Consider the following 20065-nt stretch of genomic DNA (forward strand, 5'->3'; position numbering starts at 1 on the left):
TCTTTGACTGTGGGGAACAAGTCAATTCATTCCATCCTTGTGAGACTTGCTTAATTATTTGGAGGCATCTATTCACTGTTTCTTTAGTCTTTCATTGTCTTAGCTGATCAGCCTTGGTACCTCCAGGATCCCCCCCCACTATTGCTTTCTCAGCTTTGAATTTTCTCACCTCCTCTCTTTATGTGGATCTAGAAATGGAAAGAATTGTGAGCTTAAGAAGCCTTACAGACATAAAGATTGCAAATTCAGGTCTCATCTGTGAAATTCTTGGAAAGGTTATTTCTGATAATCCCCCTTCCTCAAATCTAAGTTTGTTCCCCTCATTATGGTCTCTTTTAGCAATCCTTACTTTCCCTCCTAACCTTTAGCATGGTTTGCAGTCACATATTAGTGTGGTTTTGGTATGTTTCCCACATTAGACTGTGAGTTCCCTGAGGCCAGGCACAGTGACAGTAAATCTCACCCTTATGTCTCCAGTACTCAGCACATACTTGTTAAAGAAATGAATTACGAATTTGAAACTCTGTTCATGTCATGACATCATTTGCTTTTTAGGATATTATTTGTGTATGTGCAGTTATTTAAAATGGTCTTTCAGTTGTTTCAGTAGGCATCAGTGATGGCACTTCTGAAGTGGACGCAAAAGTATCTGTGGTTGTTACCCTTCTCCCTGTCCGGCTCCACCACTTTCTTAGTCTCATTATGCCAACCAGAGATAATGCTGTTAAAGGGGCAGTTATCTTTCTGGACATTTTCTTGTGTATTTTCATTTAGAAATAAGTATGCTTATTCTTGTTATACACATAAATATTATATTTGCACATACTTCAGTGCAGCAGTGGGGTTTGAATGCTCAGTTAAAATGGTAGTTAAATATTATTTTGCTTTTGCATTGGCTTGATAATCAGATCTTTCAGTGTTTATTTTTCAGCTAGTCGTAAGTAAGGCAGACAACCTCTAGACTTCAGTTTCCACGTCTGCTAAGGGATTGATTTGAATTAAATGAAATCGAAGACCTCAGCTCTAAATATGATAATAAATTCAGTGTTATTGTGTCATTCACCCGTATTAGATACCACAAAAAATGTGCTATTTTGTATAATAGAAAAAAGTAGGAAGATAAAATTCAGATGAGACTTTGGGTAGCAAAAGGAAATTTTGGGGTAAGTTGTTCAATTTTTTCCTCATAATGTTCAATATTTTTCCTCCTCAAGTGGCTAGAGAATGTCAGCTGGTGAAACCAGTAGTGAGATCTGTCTTTCTTGTGGACTTTGGTGCTAGAAAGGTTGCACTGTATGGATCCCACCAAGCTGCCTGACGACGTCATGAAGGGAGTTGCCCCTCACTCCCTGCATTTCACATCACAGCATACACTTGTTAACTTGGCGAGCACCCCTGGAGAAATGTTACAGAGACAAGAGCTTATGTAGGTGCATGTTTGTCTGTGACTCATTCAGAAACAGCACTTTATGGAAAGTAATTTCCCAAGCTATTCAACCCCTTTCTCCTCTCCCAAAAGAGAAACAAACAAAAAGAAGAGAAAAAAGCAAATTTTGCTCAGTCATGGAATGTTTGTAAGCTCTCTTGTCATGAAATGTTACTGAATCTTTAAATATTTTTTAGTTAGCTTCTTTTGTCAAGCAGCTCACTTATATTACAGTTTAAAGAATTGTATTTCTAATACTTTTAAAAATATATCATTGCTATTACTTTTTTAAACTTTTAATTATGGAAAACTTCAAATGTACATGAGAATAGACAGAGCCCTCATGTTCCTATCATTCTGCTTCAGCAATTATCAATATTTTGCCTGCCTGGTTTTATAATATTTTCAACCATATTAAAAAATATTCCTTTTAGAGAGATGCTTGGTATTTAACAGGAAAAATGAACAAACAAACTATGCCCAGGTTTTATCTGGTTCTGGCTATTTATATAGTGTTGATAACTATATAAAGTATTTTTTAGCTCATATAACAGTCATTCTCTGTAGAAAAAATACTAGATTTTGTGCCTTTTGTATTGAAATGAATTATAGAGCTAAACCGTGGCACACTCATTGTTCTGCCGTTAGGCTGCAGGTATGACTTAACTGTGCTTATCATCTTGTATTAAATATATAAAAACTTTAACTCACCTACTTGTTTCAACAAAGCAACCAAAAGCAGATGTTTTGGGAGATGAGTTGGTTTGATGATTATGTCTTTTTTCTCTCTTCTACTGAGAGTTGGCTGTAGTTGAGAAAGCTGGTCTTGGAGGGTGAGATGAAGAAGGCTTTTTCCTCTTTCTGGGGCTAGATGCTGACATGCACACGGTCAGTTACCTACAGGTCAAGGCGGAGTGGGGTTAGGGCTGTAATCATGGTATAAATACTGCTGTAGCAGGGTTGAGGAGGAAGTGGCATTTGTAGGAGGTGCTGGGGGAGACTTTCTGGAGGAGAGAGCATTGGTGTTGCCCTTGGAGCATGGTGTTGACAGGCAGAGGTGGGTAAGGAAGGCTCATGGAATAGACTGAGCAAAAAGGTGGTATTTGGGGAATGAGCTTTGTCCCTTGTGGCTGGAGTGTAGATTTGGGGAGTGTGTCGTAGGAGATAAGACTAGGGAAAGGTGGAGGTAATGATAGTATAAAGTATAGCAGTGTAAAGAAGTAAACGTGCGTTGAGCACTTACTGTGCAATATTTTAAATGCTCTTCGTGTGCTCTGTCATTGGGAATACAATAATTTACAGGATTAGCCACATTTTGTAGCTGAGGACACTTAGTCCCCTACAGGAGAGGGCACTCAGTAAGCTGTGGAGCCCGGAGTTAAACTAGGGTGGGCTGACTCTGAGCCTGATGGCACAGGGCCTTGAACACCAGGTGAAGCAACTCTAAGCACTTTTTTGGGTCTTACTGTGGGTGATGATCTAGTAGTATATTAACTGATTTTTAAAAATAAGATCTTTAATAGTTTATTATGATGAACTTTTTACCTATATTGGAGTTTTAAAAATTGGATGTACTTGGAAGTTGTTCTCATAGTTGTGGTCCTTAGAAGAATGGACTGAGACTGGCTAATTGGGTTGAGAAGAGAGATTGTCTTGCTGTCGAGTTGGAGAAGTAGCTGAGGAGTAAGTCTTGTGTATGAAGAGTGTTTTGTAGGCTGTGTGTAGCTGTTTTCTGTTTCTTCAGAGTGCAAACATCGTGAACTTGTTAGGATAGAGGAATTTCGTATAATTTATGGCTAAGGATTTGAAAATTATTGGTATAGTTTATCATGAGAATTATTTTTGAGGTGGGTAGATTTTCACTATGTTTAGGATTTTCTTCTGCTTCAGGAGGAAGGGGTGCTTAAGATGATGTTTTAAAGGTTTTTCCAGATCTTTGTTCCAAGATTTATCTTTATACTAATTCCAGCTTTCTCACCTATTGTATGTCTCCTGGTCTTATATGGAAATAAGAGAGCAGTAATACTGTGTTAAGGTTTGTAGTTTTGATTGAAAGGGCAAACCAAAATAAGAAAACAAAACCCCACCGTGACGGCTAGAGAAATAGCATGCCCATATATTGCAAGGCTGTGAACGAGGTCCCAGAAGTTGAATATCCAGTCTAGTGAGGCTGGTGAAATTTGAAGTATAGGTTGGGAAATGTTGACATCAGCAAATAAGTCATGTATTAGGATTATGACAGTTTGACTACTGATAATCCATGCCAGTCACTTTTACAGAATTTCCATTGATCAAGAAAATCTTAGGTTAAGATCTTAAGGTTTAACTAGGTTTAAGATTTTATTTTGCTACAAAATGCACATTCAAGAAAATTTAGAAAATACAGAAGATAAGAATAAGTTTCCTGTATTTCTTCTCTTTGGAGATAACTACTATTTTTGTGTATAATCTGTCAGGTTTTTTCCTGCACACAAGTATTTTTCTTTCTCTTTTAAAAATAAATATAATCATATGGTATCTGCATACTGCGTTTTAACCCACTTTTTTCTACATAAAACAATATTTTCCATGTTGTTATTTCACTATACCAGTGTATTTATTGAACATCTACTGTGATATAATAGAAATAGGAGACTTAGCAAGCAGTAGATAATTTCACTGGAGTAAGAGTATAGCATTAATTAACAAAATATAATGGTAGGTAATTAAATGGAAGTTCAGTGGAGAGAGTGGAGTGACCTTAAGCTGGATAAAGGAGAATTGAGGTGGTCTTGAAGGATGAGTAGGATTTAGGTAAAGATTTAGGTAAAGAAAAGGCAAATTGTAGGTGGGGGAAATGATTTGAGCATTGGTGCAGAAGGAGATTAAATGGCATTTTATAGAATGCCATGCCAAGCTCTGAGTTTAGGGAAGTAAGATTTGATCAAACGTTCTTAAGTTATGGAGGGGTTAAATCTAGGTTGAAAGTGCTGTGCTTCAGGAATGTATGTGTGGCAGCTAACTGTGGGATAAATTGAGACAAGGGATAAGCTGCCTTTAAGTACAGTAGTTCCCAAATTTGGCTGTGCTCAAGAATCACCTGGAAATTGTTGTTTAAAAAAGCAAAGAAGATTCTTGGGTTCTTCTCCATGCTTCCTGAATCAGGATCTTTGGGAGTGGAGTCTGCAGCCTAGTTTTGGGAACCTCCTCCTCCCCTAGTGTTTCTGACGTACCATCAGGCTGGGAGATGCTTAGTTCTAGGAGGCATCTGTAACACTGAACATGGAATAAGGACCTGGACCAAGGTGATTCAGTGGTCATGGAGAAGAATGGAAAGGCATAGGCTTTTTTGAAACTTGATAGGATTTAGGGAGACCCTTTAGAGGAGATGAGTCAGCAGTCTTAGTGAAGTCACTGGAAGAATGGTGGGGCCCTGGGTAGGGATGGGAAGGTGAGTTGTGTGAGGACGGGGTAAGGATGTGTTTTAGGCATTGTGAGTTGAGGTAGTAATGTGGCCTATAGGCGACATCCAGCAGCTTGTTGGACTAGATCTTGAGTGAGAGGTTAGGGTAGAGAAGAAAGTCCAGAATTATTAGTTCAGAGTAAAACTTTGAAGTACTTCTTTTGGAGGGAAAGATGTATAGAGATGAGTTGGGGGGCCAGGGGTGGAACTGGAGGTAACACCTGAGGTTTGGGCTAAAAGTGAAAGAGACATGGACTATTTGGAGGATAACTGGTACTCTGAAATGTAAGACCACACATTTTAAGAATTTTTGAAGAGGTAGCATTTCCCTGTAAGTTCCACAAAAGTGTAATGGGGAAAGTACATAAAACTGTACTCATTTTACTGCTCTTAGTAATAGGCTTGTGGGAGAAAAATGTAAGCCATTACTAACTGTGTGCATTTTTTATTATTTCTGGGACTTGTTATTTTTCCGTATTTTTGAAATGCAAGGGTAATTAAAAGCAGTGATTTATTAAACTATCTATAATTATATATGTATAAAAGTACATATAGCCAGCTAAGTATATGTGTACATGCACTTATGTAAATTCATTATATAATGTATATTTTATAAGTAAATATGTGTCTATGTATTTGTACTTTAGACCATCCTATTGAGGAAAGTCAGTGCTATCAGGAGAGAGCAGAGTGGTTTTCCAGTGCATTTCTTAGAAACTAGTTACCAGAAGGGCTTGCAGGCTATTGATTGAACGTGTTCTTCCCAAGTGTCTTCTGTCTGATAGACACTGCTTTGTTGATGGAACACATAATGAGATCACCCCAGCATTCAGGTTAGGGAGGGAACTGTAACGAGAGAGAACATTAAGCACTGGATCTCATCCTCGTTTGATTCTCAGGAGCACCTGGAGGTCATTGGACCACCCCTTTTTAATTCCTCTTAGGAGCTAAAATTAATTTGAGTATGTTATGTGATCTGTCAGCAAGCATATCAACAGAAGAGATTGAAAAATTCCTGGGGTTTTGTTCATAATACTTTGCTCTTAGTTCCTATTAACAGGTGGGTAAAAGCAAGATCCAAGGTTCAAAGTTTATGGTAGTGAAAAATTGGAAACAACCCAGATTATCCCCCAGTAGATACTTGCTTAAAGTAAACTTAGATCTGTGCAATGGAGTGCTATACAACTATTAAAAATGGTACAAATGTAAATTATTGATGTAAAGATGTAAAATTAAAAAAATAAGAGCAGAGATTCCTTATCTTAGAGTGCTGAAATTTTGCTTGGCTTTTAGTTATTTGTTTCTAGTTAGTTCTTATTCCCTTTTTAAAAAGTAATGAACACGTAACATTTTATAATCAGAAAATAGTCTGTTTATTTCAGATAAATGATGGAAGAAAAACTTGGGGTTTTTAAATTTTAAGTGGAAGAAGACTGTCATTCACTTCGAGCTTCTGAACATGATTGCACACAATTGGGTTGGAATGGTGACAGGGTTTGTTTTTAAGGTGTCTAGTTCTGATGAGAATGGGCTGTGTGGGTAGACTGAGCAGAGTGTGCGCACAGAACAAGGAGGGCCTTGACTAAGATAGGAACGGTGCAAATGGAGCCACGAGGCCAGTTTGAAAGACCATTCTGAGGTGAAATCCACACAAAAGTTTGTGGTTTGGAGGTGCGATAAGCAATAGGAAAGAAGTCCTACGATGATCAGAGTTTTAGTTTGGGAGATTGGGTGATGGTGACACCCATTAACCAAGGCTGAGGACACAGGAAGGAGAAATGGGGTTTTTTCCTGTCCTGCTTGGTCTTGCCTCCCCTTTTGTGAGCAGGGAGAAGGGTGGGGGATGGTGCATTCAGTGTCACATGGGACCTGAGAGCAGCGGCGTTGGCGTCACTGTGGTTGGGTTTGATTAGTATCCATCTACAGTTAGTCATGTTTGACTTGGGGCGACTTCACCTTACTTTTCTGGGCCTTTCCTTACCTGTAAAGTGAGGATAATAGTACTACTTACCTTACTGTTTATGGGGATTAAGTGAATTAAAGGAAAATATTTATCTGTCCATTAACGATAAGACATCTCATATGCACTCCTAACTGGGAAACAGTAAGAACTGGGACATTCAAGCTCAGTTCACTGGGCTCTCAGAAATGTGGGCCTGAAACTCTGTAGAGAGAGGTGCACTAGAGTCAAGCCAGCTTTTAAAAGTCTGCTGAATTCCACATACAGCTAAAATAGTACTTAAAGTTGACTTTCAACCAACTGTCTTAGAAATGTGCCTTCTGGAACTTAAACGTCTGATTATGATAGGGATAGTTCCTACTGTCTACTTTATATAGGAGTCACTCTCCAGTAGCAGGAGTTGGGTTCTTGAAAAGTTCTCTGGTCTGAGAATTCATGTTTGAGGAACTCAGAATACAAGAGAATACATGTAAATATGTTGATATGCTCAAAGGTTGATATAAACCTGGTCGAATCGTTAGGCTTTCACACTCCAGGAAGACAAAGGATAGCAAGCCAAATAGGGTCTCCGCGGTAGTTTCTGTGTTTTGAATGAGTGACAGGTAGCTGTACTTCACACTTACTGATCACAGCTTACCCCTAGAAACCTTTCAGTCTCTGCCCTCCAGTCTTTAAAAAGATATTTGTCATTGTATTATGCATTGTTACAGATATATGCATGTGAGGTATTTCCTTCCTGTTTTCCTGTATTTATTGCTGGATCCAAATACTTAGTGCCTAATTTTGTCTCATTTGAGTCCAGATGTTGTCCCACAGAGGCCAAGTAACTTGGTGCTTGAGGTCGCAGAAGTTTGGGGCAGTGTTTATTTAATTCACCCAGCTCTTGGTTCTTGAACCTTCTCTCCAGTCCTTGCTCAGGGTCGTGTCTTATATAATTTCATGAGAAATTGTGTCCTTTCCCCTTTAACACACATCTCAGCTACTTCCGCTTCCAGCACGCCATTGGAGTTGGACATAGAGTCCAAGACCAGGTTCATAATCCTTCATGTCCTTTTATCTTGCCCAGGACTTGAGTGCAAAAATGACTTACCTGTTATTATTGTTTACCCAGTTTGTCTCCTTTACAAATTGTTTTGGTAAAGGGAATATATAACAATCTGTTATATGCTGTAATCAAAATTGATCTGCTAGGCCAACTTTTGGGGAGAGTTACTTTTCCATTCTGCTAAACTGAAATGCTTTTTACAACTTAATTTACTACTTAGGAGCTTTATTTCATGTTTGGGATGGTTGAGGCAGCTGAGTGAGTTCAGGGTCTAAAATCAGACTTAGAGACACCTAGATTCTTGTATCTTTGTAATTTTCTCGTAGCCATTTCAGTGATCCTCAATGAGAGGCGTTTTGGTGTGGTGGAAAATATGAACTTTAGTGTGGGACCAGAGTTCACAAGCTGTGACTTCAGACTGGGCCAGTTAACCTCTCTGACCCTTAGTTTTGCCCTGTGATGAAGTGGAGGTAACCCTGCCTGCTTTGAGTGCTTTTCGGAGATTAAATGTGTCAGCGTCGGTAGTGTCTCAGGTCAGTGGTCAGTGTGTAGTTAAGTGTTCAGCAAATGTTCTTTTCCCTGCATACTCTTAATTTTGATTTGATATAACATTCTATAGTCTTGTGCTTTTTGCCTTTGTAATTAATTTTTTTAAGACTGGCTATTTCCTAGGGGTTTTGGGGAGAGTCGTAAACGTTCCTGGCTTTTAGGATTTCACTTGACTCCTTTGGCTATTATAATTCTAGAAACTCTATTTCTAAAGTTATAGTATGCGAAAAGAAAATATTTTCTTCTGTCACTTTATCTGTTAGTGTAAATGAGCAGAAGTTTATAAGGAAAGCTAGTCATAGTGTATAATTTTTAGATAATCACATTGTAATTTTAATCCATGGAATCAAATTTATCAACCAAGTTATCCTTGATTTCACTTACTATCTAACTTGTCCTTTTAAATCCCATTGTGCGTTATATTTTATTTTTTAATATGGGTTAAAAATTTTTAATCGTTAAACAAACGCACAAGAATATATATAACTTGTAAAATTAAAAGATAATAAACAACTGTGTACTTCCATCCAGTTTAAGAAATAAAACAGTGCCTACCAGTACTTCTCAACCTGGTATCATGCTGATGCTTTCCCCCTGCTGCTTGTAATAGTTTCCTACTACTTTAGTTTGAAACTAGATAGAACTTTTAGTTTTGTGTCATTACAAGACGTTGTGACATTAGAGAAAAGCATTGTATCTGCCCTGTAGTTCATTAACTCCTGAGTTTATCTAGATTTGCCATATCATGCAAGTGCATTCATTTCAATTACACTTTTGCCACTTTTGGTCTTTTTGGATTATTATTAATTTTATAAGTCTCTGTATATCAGCGCTTTTAAATAGATGTCTTGATATTCTCTCCTCCTCCCCTAGCCCCTCAAGAGAGACAGACAGACACCAAGAGACTGAGTCTGATGCCTGCTTACCTGAGCATAGCATGTGCTTAATTCAGACAGCCTGTTAAAATCCTGCTATCCGTGAAGATGTGCTCTATGCTATTACTTTATGCACTGATTTTCAGAGAACTAAAAAGTGGTTTGTAAGTTTACCTTCAAAAACCACTTAAGCTCAGATTGTTCATAGACCATTGTATTGCTTTTGGCAAAATGTCAGCTAAAACAGACTGTAAAAGATTTTGAGGGTTATGGGAGGTTCCTGTGGTAAGGATAGTAGACGCTTTTCATTAGCATCTAATTTTGCTAATTTGTGATGACTTCATTTGTAGGGGAAAAGATGAAAAGTACACTGAAAGTTTTACTCAGAAAAGTTTAAAATATGACTGTCTGGGTTTTTAAGCGTCTTTAGAAAGAAAATTGTGTCTATAGTTTGCAAAGTACATTTGGTGTTTTGTCTACTTATTGTGGTAAAACCCTCAGCGAATAGAAGCTTTTTGTTTTCTTTTGAAAAGCGACCAACCTGAAGGATGTATGAAATAATCACTAGAATCTTTATTTAAAGCAATCCAAGGTCAAGACTTAAGGAGTTTATCATTGCTTAGTATGTGAAGGTTTGGTTGCTGCCTGTATCCCCAGCAAATTTTGTGACTCAGACGCTGTACCCTTTGCCAAAGGCTGCTTTTCAGATGAGTAGTGGTTATGGACGACTTTTCTAAAAGATGTCAGTTTTCAGGCCAATTTTGATGATCCGTATAGTCAGATGCCTTATCCATTGTGCTGCTGGCCCACCCATATTTCTTATCTTTAGATATTTAAAACAGCAATAAAGTAATCTAATTTCTAGCAACTTTTAATAGAAAGAATAGTAGTGTGTTACTTGATCCTGCTTTCTTCTTATAAAGTGTTTTTGATCAGTAATACCTTTCTTTTCCTATTGAAATCATTGAAGTTGACAGGTGTAGGTAGTGTTGTAACATTTTATAGGTGAAGAATGTAATGTTGAGAGCCTAAAGAATTTGATAATATGTAGTTCATAACTAGAGGGTTAATTCACATTCTCTTTCCCTATGGTCCCTACTAGAATTGTAAAGACAATTATGAGGGGAAAATTGTTAGAAAACTATGTCTTCGAAATAAAGATCTTTAATCTTGATGTTTCAAATACTATTTTGCAAATACAGCTGTTTTAATACAGTACTTTAATGTTCGTCCATTGATCTATTCATATACCCCCCAAATTGAGTACCACTTGGTCCCATGTTAGGGTTTTACTTGATAATGTAGCAGCATCTAAACTGAAAGAGGTTCTTCAGGAATGGAATCTGGAATATAGGTAATGATTTTAGACCCAGGCAATTCCTAATTTACAAATAATTCCTACATTTAAACACCCGTCCCTGAGCTCCTGCTCCAGCTGCTCCTCTTCCAGCTGCTGCTATTTAGAGCACGGACTTCGAGCTCTTAAAGAACCCAGGAGTTCAGAAGTAGAAGGAGAAATAAGTGAAAAGCAGAAATATTTTTGGGCAATAAGTATAGACTTAAATCTATATTATGACCCACTTGCCTAAAAGTGTTTTTCTTCAAACTACCTTAGTTGTTTCTTACTTTATTTTGTAATACTATTAGAATTCTACCAATTAGGGGTTGGTTTGGGCTAACTAGCATCCTTGTTGAAAATTGCAAATATTAAAAGTTAATTATTTCAGCTCACTTCATTTTTTCCTATCACATCCCTGAATTGAACTACACTGAGGCAATAGGAGCTTTGGATGATAACTTAGGAACATACTTTTGGGAAAGGATGATGATTATTAAGCAGGGTGATCGAGATGCCATAATGTAACATTTAGGGAATGACAGGCATCAGTTGAGAGAGTGCTAATAAAGGAAAACAATCTATTTTAGAATTTGTCCAGATAAAGAGAGGATCTAGAATTGGTTCACTCTGTATGTCTTCTGCAGGCTCCCCAGTATCTATGACCAGTAATATCTTTTGGGATCAATAGTTTCTTTTGGCTAGCCTGGGAACGTGGCCAACATAAGCAACATTGTTTCATTAGGAATACTTATTGAATTCCACAGTATCAATTTAAAACATAAAGTTTTAGACTGAAACTCATTTCTAAGTTAGGTTTTAGCCTGGGCTTGTCTGTCTCTTCTGCTGTTACTGTGTGCTCTTCGTTGCCGACAACAACTGAGATTGCTTTTGCTTTCCCGTCAGACATTATGGAATTTGCAAGTCAGTCATGAAATGCGAATGGAAGCAATAAGTAGGAAGTATAGTGAAAGAATTACAATAAAGTAAGAGAAGCCACTTGGAAAGCAAAAGAGGGCTTAAGGGAGCGGTCCTAATTTACAAATAACAGCCGTAGATTGACATGTTATCTTTCCTATATAGTAATTTTCGTTGCTTCTGATAGAAAGCCCCGATGAAAAGTGAATTCCCCTTCATACTGATTTGTGAGTTGATGGAGCTTACGAAATGTAGATCCCCCCAAATTACGTAGAATAGTGGAATATTGACTCTTTTCATATCTAGAAATGCGTTCAGTTTTCATCGATGATAGGCAGATTTTAAAACTGTTTTTCTCTCTGATAACTGAATACTTTGTATTTTATATGTAATTGATTTTCATTAATGAAAATTATTTTCTAGTAAACTTAAATAAATGTTAGTAAATGAATTTGTTAGTAATATTATCTCTGTTTTGGGGATTGTAGTTACATTAGATGTTCCTCAATTAGGGGTAATTGTCTTGCATCCTTATCTCTTATCATAATCTGTTTTTCTTCACACAGTGTTATAGTTTTGCTGCTGGACTCTTCCCTCCCTTCCCCCACCCCATCAGGATGATATGAGACTTGAAAGAAGACGATGCATACAGGTGACTCAAGTTTTGAAATACAGTAAAACTATGGCTGTCTGAGAGAATGTGGGAACTGGTGGTATATTTTGAATGGGGGAGCTTTCTGATAAACAGCATTAGTGGGGAGAATTATTTAGATCAATAAATGCAAAGATAGTAGGGGTATTTATTAAACTTTGAGAATCAGTTTGATAATCAGTGTCTTATAGTGGTAGTAAATACAAATATAGCATAGTAGTTGCTAGTACTTGGCCTTTATAGAAGTGAATGGTTGGCTAATACTTTGGTGAGAATTGAAGTATTTCTGTTAAAAATAAATAAAATACTCACCTTTATGGTTGAATGCATGTTTCCCTCAGATCCCTATTAGAATAGAGCAAATCTTTTAAAGGCGTAGAGAGTAGATGTTAGTGGTATATCTTAAGTAAGACTGACAGTTAAGGATGTTACACCCATATGTATGATTCCTTAAAAAAAATATGGTCTGGGATTTTACTTTTTCTTTCCTTGTTCCTTCCCTCTTTCCATCCCTTCCTTCATCCCTCTTTCTCTCTTTTCTTTTTCCTCCCTTCTTCCTTTTCGTCCTTTTGTCATTTATATTTATATAGTAAAACATTATGAAGGCATTTTTGAAAGAATATTTTTGATTGCTTTGTAATTAATTGAGGTGATCTTATTCATACATGGAAAAATGGGGACTGCTCCATTTATGGCTGTGTTCAAACTCTTGAAAATATAGTGTAGCTAATGGGTAAAGTGTTAGCTTTTAAACTTGTATGTTCTTAAATCAGGTCAGTTGTGAGCATTTTGTTGAACCAAGTGGCTTATATTGGTAGACCTTATCAGAGATAATCTTACTTGATTATATTTATAAACTGTTTGGAAATGCGGTAGAAGTAACTACGTAAATCTTGAATAGATATTTAATTATATTACTGGTGTAGCTATTAAAGTTTTTGTGATTGGTTTTTGTTTTTGGTGATCTTTGTTTTCTAAAAGGAAAAAATTACCATTTTTTGACTTTAGAGTGGGATTTCAAAAATGTCTCAGCTGTACCATTTTGCGTGAAGAAATGTGCTTGAATATATTTGTAAATTATAGATCAAATATTTTACATTCATGAGGGACTCAAAGAATCTGATGGTAATTCTTTTTGAAGTAAAAGATGATTGAGTAATCACCTCTGTAACCCATCTCTCAGGTGTGCACATCTATATTTGCTGGTACAAATTAGAGGTACACTATGTACACATTCTGGCTGAGAGGCTGATAAAATCAACATGATCCTGAGGCTGAAGAATCACCATCATAGAGAAATAAATAGGAATACTTACAGAAAAAAATTTAGAATTTTATGAACATTTTGTTGTCACATTTTATAAGTTTGACCTTTTGGTGCAGGAACAGTTTCTCAGCACTGTCAGCTCCCGGATTGCTCCTTGGGCACTATACTGCACATTGGCTATACCAAGTAGATGCTCACTTTCAACTGAGGTCAGTAGAGGAACAAAGTGTTTTTGGGGTATCTCATAGATTTATCCATGAATATGAATGATTTTGGAAATTTTCCCTTATGAAATTTTGAAGTGGCAAAGTTGCTATTTTATTTCTAGTTTATCTTCACAAGATATGAAGAATTTCCAGAAAGCTCATTTTTTTTAAAGGCTTATGGATGAAATGAAATATCTAAAGAGTAAATACAGTTTATAAAGGTTATCTAGTTAATTCTGTGAATGCTAGAACACAGAAATTCTGTGCAGGTTATATTTATGATGTAATCGCGTCTCCCTTACTTGGCTGTGTATTCTTTAAAAGTTATCAACATTTATTGGCTTACAAAGGAAAACCCGAGAAGGAAGATCTGGTTTTCTCTAATATATGTAGCTGTTGGTATGTTTCCCTTTTAACAATTTAAAAGTTAATAATTGTTTTTGAATATAAAATTAACAGCTTTCCTAGTCGTCATTAATGCTGCAGTTTGCTCTTGTATTACTGTGCACACATTTATTATACTTCACTGACAGAATTAACACATAAAAGCTCATGAGGAGTTTTCCAGTGAAAGGTTTTTCTAGAATGCTTACGCATACTTGAAAGTGAATGTTCTGTTTTCCTCAGACATTCCTGGTACTGACTTCTGTTGGTTAGATGCGATGATACCTCACTCTTAATACCATCTCATAGAAAGGACGTTGAAGTAGGCATTGACTGATTGATCCTTCGAAAGCTAAAGCTTAGTAATAGATTTTTGCTGAACGCTAAACCAAAGTCACACTTCAATGTTCCTCTAGTTCATGTGTGTGTAGATGTTCCTGTACTTGTTTAATTTGAGGGTCTTTTTGCATGTTTTAAAATATAATTTAAATATAAATGAGGTGGAATTGGATTATGTTTTAATTTTTGAAAGAAAAATCATTTGTGACCAAACATTTATTTGGCTCACATTTGCTTTGCACTGGGAACTGTGGTAGGTACTCTACACACAGGATCCTCTGCTTAGGAGTCGGGGAACACATTTCAGTTGAAGGAGGAGCAGATACGTAAACAAATGATGCAGTGGATGTTTGTGATCAATTTTTAAGACTTATTTATTCAATTCAAGGCATCTAGAGCAAAAGCAGAAAGCTCTCTCTGGTTAGCAGTTTCACCTGACACCCCTATGCTAATGATGTCAAAATCTACATTTGTGTCCCACTCTTCTCTCCTGAGCTGCAGACTCATGTAACTGCCTACTGGATGTCTGTCCTACACATCCCCTCCTTTGCCATTTGTTCCCCGTAGTGATGAGTGACACCATTCTACCCAAGCACACTGTCATCCTGGGAACTTAGGAGCCACTCTTTACCCCTTTGAATTAAGAGGTAACCAAATTGAGTTTATTTAGGATGTAGAATCACTTACTTATGAATTAAATTTGGAAAATGCACTACCTCAGACATTACTGTGCATGTTAACATAAAGGCTCTTGGATTTTTTCAATTTATTTGATAAAAAGACCTCTCCTCCCTTTTATTTTTTATTTATACCTATTAACGTCCAGGGGAATGTTATGGGAAAAGCTGTAGGATATAGCAGTTGATACCATTCTTTATTTTGTCGACATGGGCTTTTTTAACAACTAAAATTGTTTTTTAACAATAGCGATAGGCTAGTCACTTTAAAACTTGAAATAGGGGCCAGCCCGGTGGCGCAGCGGTTAAGTTCACACGTTCTGCTTCTTGGTGGCCTGGGGTTCGCTGGTTGGGATCCCGGGTGCAGACATGGCACCACTTGGCAAAAGCCATGCTGTGGTAGGCGTCCCACGTATAAAGTAGAGGAAGATGGGCATGGACGTTAGCTCAGGGCCAGTCTTCCTCAGCAAAAAGAGGAGGATTGGCAGTGGTTAGCTCAGCACTAATCTTCCTCAAAAAAAAAATAAAACTTGAAATAGTTCTAGAACATACAGAACTATAACTCTTTGAGGATGAATAACCTAGGAAATTTAAATTGTGCTGATTTGTTCGTATTTGTCATATTTCTTAAATATATGCATTTAAGCACTTAAAACCATTTGATGTGGCAGAGTTTTTAATTTTAGATTCTCTAACTCACTTTAAAATGTGAATTTTGTAGGGCAAAGTTTGCCTACTTCAGAGACACAGGAGTATGGCATATTATTGCAGAACAATTAGAAATCAGATCTGTAAATTTAAAAAAACCGAACTTCTTTAATCCCATTCATATGCAGTGTGCATTGGGGGAATCAAAAGGTTTGTACATTTTAATATTTTAGTACTTACTGCTAATTTGCCTCCTTTTAAAATTGTTCTTCTCATGGTCCTGTATATCTGGTCTTTTTCTATGTGTTCTCCCTTCTTTAGCCTCGTTCATTTCTTAACCCCAAGCAGTCTGATTTTGCTCGTAATAATTCAATGAGTTTATTGGTTCTGGTGAATGCTAAATCCACTGGATTTATTTTTGCTCTCAGGCTTTTACTTTTTCTCCCTGTTTATTAAGTGATACACAATCACTGAAAAAATTTGGAAATTTATAAGAATATAGACAAGTAGAAGGAAAGCCTAGCCAAAGTTCTACTGTCCACTGTACTATGGCACATTCTCTTCTGGTTTTTTGTTTTTAGTGCTGTTTTTGATTAATTGAGATCATCTTGAATATTATTCAAGTTGGTGTGCTCGAGTAGAATCTGTTTTATATTGTTTGTATCTTCTCTCTCTTTTTTTCCTCCCCAAAGCCCCCTAGTACATAACTGTATATCCTAGTCGGGGGTCCTTGTAGTTCTTCTGTGTGGGATGCCTCCTCACTGTGGCTTGATGAGTGATGCTAGGTCCGCACCCGGGATCCGAACCAGCAAACCCCAGGCCACCTAAGCGGAGAGCGCAAACTTAACCACTTGGCCACAGGGCCGGCCCCATACCTTCTCTTTTATTGCCTAGCATTATATCATAAACATTTCCCTGTATCATCGAAAACTAACTGTAGTGATCTCCTGTCGCTTTGAACTTGCAACAAATCCAGAGCATTCAAAATTATAAGTGTTTTTGAGGTGAATTACTTTAGAAATTTATTTTAAAGCATGCTGATTTGCGACTGTTTCATTGTATGATCATTTCCTAGTGAAGTTCAATATCTCTTATTAGACATTAAGTTTTTTGGTTTTTTTTTACTTTTCCTTTTCATTTTTTTAAGTACTAACATCTGTGCATAAAAGTTTGGTTGTATGTTAAATTATTTTCTTATAATTGATTCCTAGGAGTGTTAAATATTGGGTCATAGGGTTTGAAATATTTTAAGGCCCTTAATACAGCTTTTCAGAAAGCCATTTGGGAACGTGTACCAATTTATACTCTCTAGCATTACATCATGTGTATCTTCCAAGTATATGTCTGTGAGCATTGAGTATTGTAGTTAAAAATAAATCTCTAATTCAACTGCAAAAAGAAGACTCCTCTGCTTTAGGGTATGTAAAAGTGATAGTGTCTCCTCAGTGGAGGAAAAAGTTCAACTGCTTCAGAAATGCATAGAGTAAGTGACAAACCTGATAGTTTTGTAGATATTCTTGCAGGATTCTTTCTTCCTAGTAAATGGTTTTTATTTAATGCTTTTATGGCATTTGCACATGTTTGCTTACCGTTTTTTTGTCCTAGCTAGTCTTATCCTCAAGATGAGAGGGCTATGGCTTATCCTCATTGTATGCCCTGTGTCTGTCTAGCAGGGATCCTGGGACGTAGAGAGTGCTCCATAAATACTTGGAAAAAGAACAATTTTTGCCATCCTACTAACGCTTAAAAATATCTTTTTTTTTTTTTTTTTTTTGAGGACGATTAGCCCTGAGCTAACTACTGCCAGTCCTCCTCTTTTGGCTGAGGAAGTCTGGCCCTGAGTTAACATGCGTACCCATCTTCCTCTACTTTATCTATGGGACACCTACCACAGCATGGCTTTTGCCAAGTGGTGCCATGTCCGCACCTGGGATCTGAACTGGCGAACCCCAGGCCACCGAGATGTGGAACGTGTGAACTTAACTGCTGTGCCACTGGGCCAGCCCCGCTTAAAAATATCTTAATCTGAATAACTGCTTTAGTAAATTTCTTCAGGTGGTTTTAAGAATTCCTCATTTTCCATTTCCTTTTCCTTTTATGTTTCATATTTTTTATTTAAATCTAATTTCTAAGAGGAAGAAGTTAATGATTATGTGATGTATGGATCACATAAGAGAACATATGGTATTTATAGAAAAGGTGATGGGAAACCTGATGTTAGCCACTTTGTAAAGTTGAATTTCTTAGACCTTAGTGCCTTTATTCAAGACCCAGGTGAAAGCAAATAGATTCATATTCATTATTTTAGATTTTAGTGATATTTACTCAATGTACCTCTAAAAGAATGATTGACATCTTTCAATCTTTCAAGAATGGGAAGATGACAGCAGGACATAGATTTTTTGAATCTCCATAGTTTTCCCTAAAAATGGATGGCGTAACCAGGACAACAAAACCAAAACCTCACGGACACCTTCTACAAGACTAGGTGAACAGTATCCCCACCTACCCAGTAGAAGCGGGTGAGGACAGATCTCCAGTGACTACAAGACCTCCGTGGTGTCAACATTTGTACAGAATGATGCAGAAGGAAGCAGCAGGGTGTTTGATGGACCCGAGAACAGGAGGACCCCGAGCTAGCCCGCACATTGCCTGTGAAGTGTGGCAAGCAGATGTGAGGAGAGCAGCTGCAATGGAGAGATGTTTCTGAGGTCTCAGGATACAGGGGACTCAAAGTGAGTTCTCTGGGGTTAGAGCCATCTGATCCCTGTGAATTTTGAAAACTTAGCAGTTGAAGCTCCCTTCCTGGTTAAAGCCCCACATTCAGGAGACACTTCTGGGAAAAGAATCAAGCAGGATGGAGACAGTGGGGGCAAAGGAAAATTGTCTTATTCATGAGCCTGAATTTCACTGTCCTTCATGAAAACAGAAGAGGTCCCTTGCTGAAGCTGGAAAAGCTACTCTAGTTTCCTAAAAGTTTTGTTTTATGTGAAAACGGTCACCAAAGATCACGGTCAAATTCCCCACAGAATTTTTGTAAGAGAAAAGGAATAAGGAGTGGAATAATATTCCTGCGGACAGCGAAAGCATGCCAGAAAGAAATGTCCATGAAACAAATGAAAACTATAACTTGCTGTTTGAAAACAAACCCAAGGAAATTTAGAAAATGATGCAAGGATGAAAGACCAACATAAATCCGAATAGGGAGATCTTAGAAATGTGGTGATAACTCAGGAAAGAGAAATAAAAGGAAAAATGATTTTAAAAATGAGGCCTAAACTAGAAGGAACACAGGGTGACAAAACACAACAGAAGATTTCTTCAGAGAAACAAAAGATGAATGGGAGAAAAAAAGTTTAAACAAAAGAATTGAAAAATAAAGAAGCATTCTAGAGAAAGTGACAGTTACTAAAGACGGGCAAAGAAATTTTAACATACAAGTAATAAGGGTTTCTGAAGAAAACCAAAGCAATGAAACTTAATAAATACTAATAATTATAACTTGAGTAGGTTTCCTGAAATAAAAAAAAAAGATTTGCCACTACATTTGGAAAGGGCATGTTGTTTACTTGGATAAATTGATCCAGAAATGAGCAGCATGTAGACGTACTCTTTAAAATTTACTGAACTTTCAAGAAAAGAAAATTCTTGGGGTATCTCAACAAAGACCCCAAGTCATTATTAAGAGGAAGAATATTAGATTATCTGATTTTGATAGTACCACTTTATGCCAGAAGCAGTGGAGTGACATCTGATATACTCAAGGAAAACAAATGAGAGCCAAGAGTTTTATATCTAGCTCAGTTGACTAAAGTATAAAGACAGCAGACAAAATGTTACTCAGCATGAATTTGGGGACTGTTGTTTCTTTGAGCGCTTCTTAAGGAATCCACTAGCGAGTAAACTTTGGCAACCACAGAGACTGCAGGGACATTGATACAAGGAGAGCATTAAATAGATACTTGTGGAATTTAAACTAAATGATGGCTGAGTGAGTGTAATATGTAATGGCTATATTCTCTGCATTGAAGATAGAGGAGAAATAAAACTAGCGTAAAGTTACTCATTACCTTTTCATAGTTATTAAACGAGCAAAAGGATATTACTTCAAATCAGGTTCTTGGAGAAGAGAGAAGAGAGGGGAAAAAGTTTAGCTAAATTTCAGTGATGTTCCTGAGTAGGGGAATCAGTAGGTCGTTTTCCTTCACCCCTAGACTGATAATGAAAAGGAAGGAAAGTAGTAGGGATTTGGGGTAACCATGAGAACAAAATACAAAGCTCCAAATGTCAGTTTTTTCATATGGGGAATAAGAAGCATGATAATGGTAAAATACCTTACAG

The 20065-nt window shown here is 37.1% G+C and overlaps 1 protein-coding gene across 21 annotated transcripts in view; it reads left to right on the forward strand.

Moving 5' to 3' along the window:
- The window catches only part of DYRK1A (dual specificity tyrosine phosphorylation regulated kinase 1A), a 134613-nt gene that overhangs the window by 34420 nt on the left and 80128 nt on the right, over nucleotides 1-20065 (forward strand). For 10 of the 21 annotated variants that reach the window (XM_070597666.1, XM_070597661.1, XM_070597667.1 and 7 more), the window contains exon 2: nucleotides 12118-12203. The exons of 2 other annotated variants lie outside the window; for them this stretch is intronic. In XM_070597666.1, coding sequence (XP_070453767.1) covers nucleotides 12194-12203 — 10 coding nt within the window. In that variant the 5' untranslated portion in view covers nucleotides 12118-12193. Of the gene's footprint in view, nucleotides 1-12117; nucleotides 12204-13586; nucleotides 13680-14900; nucleotides 15047-20065 lie in introns of those variants that run through there. 9 more of the 21 variants (XM_070597676.1, XM_070597671.1, XM_070597673.1 and 6 more) reach the window with 2 other exon arrangements.

The sequence above is a fragment of the Equus przewalskii genome, chromosome 27 (assembly GCF_037783145.1).
Source record: "Equus przewalskii isolate Varuska chromosome 27, EquPr2, whole genome shotgun sequence".
NCBI classification, from domain to species: domain Eukaryota; kingdom Metazoa; phylum Chordata; class Mammalia; order Perissodactyla; family Equidae; genus Equus; species Equus przewalskii.